Genomic DNA, 9,248 nt, shown 5'->3' on the forward strand with positions numbered 1-9,248 from the left:
TGTCCTGGGGCTGTACTGGGAGCACTGGTGGCCCCCATATGGCCCAGCTCCACCACAGATGGGCTGATCCAGCTTTTCCACTGCCCTGCTGGGATCCCAAAGGATCCCACCGGATCCCATGGGATCACCCTGTGCCCACCTGCGATGCCACCTCCGCCCCGGACCCCAAAGCCCGGGTGGGGTTTCCTCTGCTCCCCCCGTCCCAAGGACATCAAAGCCACCCGGAAGGGCCGGGATGAATCAGAGAAGGTGGAGCTATCCCGGGGTATTTTTGGCGCATGGATAATTCCTCATCCTCAGGATCAGCTCGAGCAACCCCATAAATCCCATGGAACCCCGAATCTCCATCTGGGATCACCACCAGCACATCCCAATTCCAGGGCTTGGTCCCAACTGGGAAATCTGGGGCTGTCCCAGGAAAGCCTCAGGATGCCATGGATGGGGGGACACTCCCTTGAGGTGGCCCAGGGACACGGGGTGGTGGCCAAGGTGGCAGGAGGGGGACACGGCTTGGGGGCTTCTGGGTAAGCAGGGAAAAATGCCCTGGATTTGGGGTGCGGGGAATGGGGTCTCTGGGAATGGGGGATCTGGGAACGGGGGGTTTCTGGGGACAGGGGGCCTAGGAATGGGAGGGGTCTCTGGGAGTGGGGGATCTCTGGGGATGGGGATTTCTGGGAACAGGGGTCTCTGGAATGGGGTCTTTGAGAATGGAGTCTCTGGGAACGGGGTCTCTGGGAATGGGGTCTCTGGAAATGGGGGGGTCTTTGGGAATGGGGGATCTCTGGGGACAGAGATCTCTTTGGGATTGGGGGGAATCTCTGGGAATGGGTTTTCTGGGAATGGGGTCTCTGGGAATGGTGAGTCTCTGGGAATGGGGTCTCTGGCAATGGGGGACCTCTGGGAATGGAGTGTCTGGGAATGGGGTCTCTGGGAATGGGGTCTCTGGGAATGGGGGGGACTTGGAATTGGGTCTTTGAGAATGGGGAGGCCTTGGAATGGGGTCTCTGGGAATGGGGGTGGCTGGGAATGGGGGAGCCTTGGAATGGGGTCTCTGGGAACAGGGGTCTCTGGGAACGGGGGGATCTCTGGGAATGGCATCTCTCGGGACTTGCCCAGCCATTGCAGCTGCTGGACCCTCCAGACCTGGAACCCAGGCCCAGATGCCATTCCCTGCTCCTCCAGCCCCCGGCCCTGTCCCGACCCCATTTCCTGCACCACTCACCCTGCCGGAAGCTGGAGTCGATGGGGGGGGGGGGCTCCGCCCCGCTGGCCGGGGGCCGGCAGCTCAGCTCGATCAGTTGGTGCAGCCGCAGCTTCCGGCAGTAAATGGAGGCAGCCTCGGGCTCCAGCGCGATCAGCAGCTGCTCCGGGGCCTCCGGGGACACCAGGCCGGCCTGTGGGGACACGCGGTGACAGGGCGGGGAGGGGACAGGGACTGGGGGTTCCCAGAGTGTGTCCACATCCCCTTGGTGCTCACCTGGATCTGGAGTTGTGGAATGCTGGAGGACCCAACCCTCACCAAACATCCGAATATTCACCCAAAAACTCAACCGAGCAATCAGCCACCCAGCTCGTGAGTCAACAGCTCTACCAATGAGCCAAGCACCCAGTCAACCCATCCAACCACTCAACCAACCAACCACCCAACCAACGACTCAACCAACCAACCACCCAACCAATGACCTGACTACCAAACCGACCACCCAACCAACAACTCAACCAACCAACCACCCAGCCAATGACCTGACCACCAAACCAACCACCCAACCAACAACTCAACCAACCAACCACCCAACCAACGACCTGACCACCAAAACCAGCCACCTAACCAACCAACCACCCAACCAATGACCTGACCACCAAACCAACCACCCAAACAACCATTCAACCAACCAACCACCCAACCAATGACCTGACCACCAAACCAACCACCCAACCAACCACACAGTCACTCAACCCTGCTCAACCTACCAACCAGCCACCCAGCCCGAGACCCAACTGCTCAACCAACCACCTGAGCGCCAAACCAACCACCTAAGCAACCACCCAACCAATCAACCACTCAATCATCCAACCGCTCCACCAACCATTGACCTGAACACCAAACCAACCACTCAACCAATCACCCACCCACCCAAGCAACCACTCAACCAATGACCCAACCACCAAACCAATCACGTAGCCCATGACCCAGCTGCCCAACCAACCACCCACCCAATCAATGATTCAACCACTCAACTACCTAAGCACTCAACCATCCAACCACTCAACCAACCACCAGCTCAACCAATCACCCAAGCACCAAACCAATCACCCAACCAATGACCCAACTGCTCAACCAACCAACCACCCACCCAATGATTCAATCCCTCAACCAACCAACCACTCAGCAAAACAACCGCTCAACCAACGACCCAACCACCCACGCAATCAACCACCCAACCAACACCCACCTGCTCAAGCAACCAACCAACTGCTCAACCAACACCTCGACCAACAACTGCTCAACCACTCAACCAAGCAACCGCTCAACCAACACCGCGACCAACAGCCCAACCACTCAACCAAGCAACCGCTCAACCAACACCTCGACCAACAACCCAACCACTCCACCAACCAACCACTCAAACACCCCGACCAACAACCCAACCACTCAACCAACCAACCGCTCAACCAACACCCCGACCAACAACCCAACCACTCAACCAACCAACCGCTCAACCAACACCCCGACCAACAACCCAACCACTCAACCAACCAACCGCTCAACCAACACCCCGACCAACAACCCAACCACTCAATCAACCAACCGCTCAACCAACACCCCGACCAACAACCCAACCACTCAACCAAACAACCACTCAACCAACACCCCGACCAACAACCCAACCACTCAACCGAACAGCTGCTCAATCAATGACCTGAGCACCAAATCAGCCATGCAACCATTGAACCACTCAATCAACAACCCACCCAACCAACGACCCAACCGCTCAATCAGCCACTCAACCACTCACCCAGCAAATTATCCAATCAACCAATCAACCGACAACTTTTGGTTGGTTTTGGTTGGGAGGGACCTTAAATCCCATCCAATTCCACGCCCTGATGTGGGCAGGGACACCTCCCACTATCCCAGCTGGATCCAAGCCCCATCCCACCCAGCCTTGGACACTTCCAGGGATGGAGCAGCTGCAGCTTCTCTGGGAATTCCAGCCCAGCACCTCCCCACCCTCACAGGGAGGAATTCCTTCCCAGTATCCCACCTAACCCTGCCCTCTGGCACTGGGAATTCAGTGTGAGGGAGGATGGGGATATCCCCAGAGACCAAAACCCCTGTGAAGGTCACCACGTGGCCATCCCCTGGAGTCCCCCCCACCTTGTAGGCCGCTTCCCGCATGAACTGCTTGGCCGGCTGCTTCCAGATGGCCGGCACGGTGAGGACCCAGCGGATGGCATCGTTCTCGGGCAGGGATGGGCACTGGTCCTTCAGCTCCTGCCAGGGGACAAGCAGGAGGTGACGTCCTGGCTGGAGCATGGGGGCTCCCGGTGAATCATGGAATGGGTTGGGTTGGGAAAGGACCTTAAATCCCATCCAGTCCCACACAGGGACACCTTCCACTATTCCAGGTGGCTCCAAGCCCCATCCAACCTTGCCTTGGACACTTCCAGGGATCATGGGGCAGCCACAGCTGCTCTGGGATTTCCATTCCAGGGCCTCCCCACCCTCACATGGAGAGGACCCTACAAACGATTCCATTTAGGAAGGAGGAGGAGGGACGGAGGTGGCCCCACCTGCACCGCGTGCTGCTTGAAGAAGCGCAGCGCATGGGCAAACACCTCCAGTGCCGGCATCTTCTTCCCATTGACAGCTTCCAGCTCGGTTTTCATGGTCAGATCCTGCCGGGAACAGCAGATGGATCACACAAGGGGCTGGGAGGTGGCCGGATCCATCACCAAACCTCAGGAATTTGCTCATCCCTCTGTACCCGAGCTGGAGTTCAGGCACTTGAAGCACCTTTGTGCAGCCACATCCACTCACCCTGGAGCAGCTCGGACAGGAGAAGCCCAAATTCACCCTTAAAATGGGCTAAAACGGGGCTTTTTCCAACATTTCAACTCTCAGCCTGGCCAGGATTCCCCTGGAAATATCAGGAACGTTGGGGTGGGAGCAGGGACTCACACTGGTGCTGTGGATCTTCATCTTAAACTTCTCGAAGTAGAACCACTCGCGGGCCTCCTCGGGGTCCAGGTCGTGGTAGTAATCCCGGGCGGTGTAGCCGAAGCTGTGGAATGTCCCCTCCGGGGTCAGCAGGAGGCTGGTGGGGGTCTTCTGGTTGGCCACGCCTGGGTCCCCCCCTTCCCATTTCCTGCAAAGAGGACCCAGAGCTGGTGAACTTCCAGGGAATGGGTCCTGCCAGGTTGGATTTGTTTCTATGGGCATGGTCTGAAGGACCTTAAAGGGGGACAAAGTAGGAGGGATGACCCCCTTCTGTCCTCCAAGGAATTTCATGGAATTCCAGACTGGTTTGGGTTGGGAGGGACCTTGAAGACCACCCAGTGCCACCCCCTGCCATGAGCAGGGACACCTCCCACCATCCCAGGTGGATCCAAGCCCCAGTGTCCAGCCTGGCCTTGGGCACTGCCAGGGATCCAGGGGCAGCCCCAGCTGCTCTGGCAATTCCAGCCCAGCCCCTCCCCACCCTCCCAGCCAGCAATTCCTTCCCAACATCCCAGCCCAAGCTCCCCTTTCCCACTGGGAAGCCATTCCCTGACTCCTGTCCCAAATCCCTTATCCCAAATCCCTCTGCAGCTCTCCTGGAGCCCCTTTAGGCCCTGCAAGGGGCTCGCAGCTCTCCCTGGCTCCTTCCCTTCCCCAGGCTGGACATTCCACAGCAGAGAGGCTCCAGCCCTTGGAGTATCCTCATCCCACACATTCCACCCGTTGCTTCCAGGAATCATCTCCCACCAACCCAACATCCATCTTTTTGGGGCCATAAAAGTCCTTTCCCAGCCCCAGGAGCAGCTCCGGGGCCTCTGGTGGCTCCTCACCTCATCATGTGGATGGCCTCGGGATCGCTGGTGAAGCTGAAGGCGTAACCGCTGGAGGTGGTGCCAAAGTCGATGGCCACCACCACGGAGAAGGACGGGGTCTGCTGGGAGCGCGCCTCGCTCCGCTGGAACACAAGGAATGGGATCAAGCACTCAGCTGGGGCTGGCTTCATTCCAGAAAAGGGGTAAAAAACCCAGGAAGGGGTTCATTCTCTCAGGATTTTCAGGATTTTTTCCAGGATGTTCACCCAACTGGGTGATTCCCTGATGGGTGATTCCTCTTCTTACACATCTCCAACTCATTGGGAAAAGGATCTCCCGTATTCCATGGGGTGGCTGCGGTTGTTCCTAAAGGCAGTTCCCATGGGACACAAGGATTTGGGCAGCCCTGGAGAGGGATGGATGCCCACTGGGGCACCCAGGATGCTTGGGGGGTCCTGTTTATATCGTGGTGCTGAGCCCTCCTCACTTGAACCCTAAAATCAGAGCCAAGAACCCCCAAAACCTTCCTGGTGTCCAGCCTTGCTCCAAGGGACCTCGTCCCATGTGTCCCCACAGGTCACCCTATCAAAAACTTTCCCTGTGTCCAATCTCACCTTGTCCCAGGTGTCCCCAAGGGTCACTGAACCCAAAACTTTCCCTGCTCCCCATCTTGGACTAGGTGACATCATCCCGGGTGTCCCCACAGGTCACCCAGCTGAAAACCTTCCCCGTGTCCACTGTCACTCTAAGGGACCTTGTCCCAGCTGTCCCCAAGGGTCACTGAACCCAAAACTTTCCCTGCTCCCCATCTTGGACTAGGTGACATCATCCCGGGTGTCCCCACAGGTCACCCAGCTGAAAACCTTCCCCGTGTCCACTGTCACTCTAAGGGACCTTGTCCCAGCTGTCCCCAAGGGTCACTGAACCCAAAACTTTCCCTGCTCCCCATCTTGGACTAGGTGACATCATCCCGGGTGTCCCCACAGGTCACCCAGCTGAAAACCTTCCCCGTGTCCACTGTCACTCTAAGGGACCTTGTCCCAGCTGTCCCCAAGGGTCACTGAACCCAAAACTTTCCCTGCTCCCCATCTTGGACCAGGTGACATCATCCCAGGTGTCCCCATGGATCACCCAATCAAAGCCTTTCCCTGCTTCCCATCTCAGACTAGGTGACATCATCCCGCGTGTCCCCAAGGGTCACCCAGCCAAAACCCTTCCCTGTGTCCAATCTAACCTTGTCCCAGGTGTCCCCAAGGGTCACCCAGCTGAAAATCCCCCTGGCCCAGGTGTTTTGGGATGTTCCCACTGCTGCTCCCACACTTTTCCTTTCCCCGCCCTGTGTCCCTGTCCCTTCCCTCCAGCGCTGTCGCCGTGCCGAAGGAGCCGTGAGGATGTGACAAGGCCCTGTCCCGGTGTCACCACGGGAAGCTGAAAGCCTCGTTAACTTTTAATGTCCCCAGATTTGATAAGTGCGGACACGAGCTGGCCGGGAAAAATGCCGGGATCAGCAGGGAAGAGGCGGCTGGCGCAGGAATGTGCATGGACAAGGAACTCCAGGGAGGATCCGGCTCCGGAATGCAGCCTCCCACACGCCCCCGATGAGGGCAGGTGCTTTGTGGGGGTTCAACTGATCCTAGTGGGTTGTTCTGGAGCTGGAAAACCCCTCCATCCTGAAAATCCCATGGATATAGGTCCTGGGATAGGCTGACCCATCCTGTGGGACTGCGGGGATGGAGGCTGGACTGGGAGGGGAGGGGAGGGGGAGAAGCAACTGGGGAAGGATCAGAGGGGCAAGGACAGTGGGACAGACCCTACAGCCCCCCAGGGACCCCACAATGGCCTTACTGGGACCCCACAGTGGTCTTATTGGGAACCCCATAACAGCCTTACTGGGAATGGCACAATGGCCATACTGGGAGCCCACAGTGGTCTTATTGGGAACCCCGTAACAGCCTTACTGGGAATGGCACAACGGCCATACTGGGACCCCACAACTGCCTTACTGGGAACACCGCAAGGGCCTTACTGGGAGCCCCTGGGGTCTTACTGGGATCTCACACTGGCGTTACTGGGGACCCCAAAACTCTCTTACAGAAGATCCCACAGCTTTTTTACTGGGACCTCACAGTGGTGCTACTGGGACCCCACAGTGGCCTTACTGGGGACCCCACAATGGCCTTACTGGGACCCCAAAATTTCCTTACTGGGAACACCATAGTGGTCTTATTGGGAACACCATATTCACCTTACTGGGACCCCAAAATGGCCTTACTGGGACCCCACGACTGCCTTACTGGGACCCCACAACTGCCTTACTGGGAACCCCACAACTGCCTTAATGGGGACCCCACAACTGCCTTACTGGGAACTTCACAACTGCCTTACTGGGATCCCACAACGGCCTTACTGGAACCCCACAACTGCCTTACTGGGACCCCACAATGGCCTTACTGGGACCCCACAATGGCCTTACTGGGAACCCCACAACTACCTTACTGGGTTTTCTACACTGGCCTTACTGGGAACCCCATAATGACCTTACTGGTCCCCCAGTGGCCCTACTGGTCCCCCACTTACCGGTGACTGGGAAGGCGTCAATGGGGCGATGCTGCAGCTGTCATGGGGTGTCCCCGGGGAGCCGGGCGGGGACGGCGTTGGGCACCGCTCGCTGTTGGCACCTGGGGACATGGACGGCTGAGTCCAGGTGACCCCAACCTCCCCCAAAGACCCTTCCCCAAGGAGAGACCACCCGGGACGTCCCGATGGAGACGGATCCGGGGTGGATGTGGCATTGGAGGAGACAGAGTCACTGTGGGGACTTCAGGCATGGAGACGTGGAGATCATAAAATCATGGAATTGTGGGATGGTTGGAGTTGGGAAGGACCCTAAAGATGATCCATGGGCAGGGACACCTTCCACTATCCCAGGTTGCTCCAACATGGCCTGGGACACTTCCAGGGATGGGGAAGCTGCTCCAGGCCAGCAGCTGGAAGGTTTGGATTCAGAGGGAATGGGGGAAAACTTGGAAAGAGGGAAAGGAAGTGTCTGTGGTTTAAATCCTTGGAGACCCAGAGAGAGGAAGCGGGTCCAGCTCGGACCCTGGGCTGAATTCCAGAACATCCCGGTTTTCTGGAGACCCTGGAAATTCCTGTGTGAGCCTGTGGTGACCCCAAAATCTGGGGGTGGGGACCTCAGGGATGGCACAGCGGATTTTCCCTCCTCCTCTTCCTCTTCCTGGAGCCACCAGCCATCCTTGTCCCTTCCAGCAGCAGAATTCCAGCCCCAGGGACCCCCGAAGATCCCAGAACTGGAATGGGATGAACCCCAGAGTCCCCCGCACCCCACACCAGGGACACGAGGCTGTCCCACCTACACTGCCCTGGGCACCTGTCTCCAATTAGCAGCCAGCATTAATTAATCACCACCCACAAAAGAGCCAAAAGAGCTGGACCGGCTCCAGCTGGAAGGGGGCAGCCAGGAAGGGGCTGGGGGAGCCAATGGAGCAACTTTCCCAAGGGATTGGGATGGGGTAAAGTGTTGGGAATGGGATCTGAGGTCCAGGCGGTGATACTGGGGAGGTGAAGGGACTGTCGGCCCCAAGACCTCGATTTGGGATTGCTGATCCAGCCGGGATCCTGCCGGGATCGGGGCCATGGGAGCAGGGATGACCAGCGCCCACCCCCAGCCAGGCTCTGGAGAGATTTGGGAACAGAGGAGGCTCCTCCGGGAAGGGCAAAAGTCCATCTCCCCTTCGCCAGTGTCCAGACAAACCCACCCCGTTTGCACTGGGACACCCTCTGGAAGCTCAGGAGCCCCACGGAGTGCTCCAGGAATGCTCTGGGACCCCCCCAACAACAGCAGCAGCCACGGGATTGGGATGGGGCTGATCCCGACTTTCCGTGTCTGGGGAAGAGCCGAGGCACTGCCACATCGTGGAGTTGGGGACAGCGATTGCCACGTGTCCCCCCCGGAGCCGTGCTGGTGACACGTCTGCTGTCCCCAACACCTGCTCCATAAGTGCCTTTCCCTGTATCCCTGTCTGTCCCATAAATATTTGATCCCAGACAAACGGGAATGGTCTCTCCGCCACCTCCGCATACGACAGAGCCGGGGGGACCGGTGAACCCCCCAGGGGGCTCTGGAGAGCCTTGGACATGAAATCCCATTCCTGCGGATAAGGGTCGGGATCGGGTTGGGGGGGTGGTTAATTCCT

General features: G+C 58.2%; 1 protein-coding gene across 1 annotated transcript in view; it reads right to left on the reverse strand.

The window, feature by feature from the left end:
• HSPA12B (heat shock protein family A (Hsp70) member 12B) overlaps nt 1–9,248 on the reverse strand; it is a 16,471-nt gene that overhangs the window by 6,057 nt on the left and 1,166 nt on the right. Inside the window, 6 exon segments of the mRNA XM_017737377.1 lie at nt 1,223–1,394; nt 3,380–3,496; nt 3,796–3,900; nt 4,184–4,370; nt 5,053–5,177; nt 7,612–7,712. Coding sequence (XP_017592866.1) covers nt 1,223–1,394; nt 3,380–3,496; nt 3,796–3,900; nt 4,184–4,370; nt 5,053–5,177; nt 7,612–7,712 — 807 coding nt within the window.

The sequence above is a fragment of the Corvus brachyrhynchos genome, unplaced genomic scaffold (assembly GCF_000691975.1).
Source record: "Corvus brachyrhynchos isolate BGI_N302 unplaced genomic scaffold, ASM69197v1 scaffold85, whole genome shotgun sequence".
NCBI lineage: Eukaryota > Metazoa > Chordata > Aves > Passeriformes > Corvidae > Corvus > Corvus brachyrhynchos.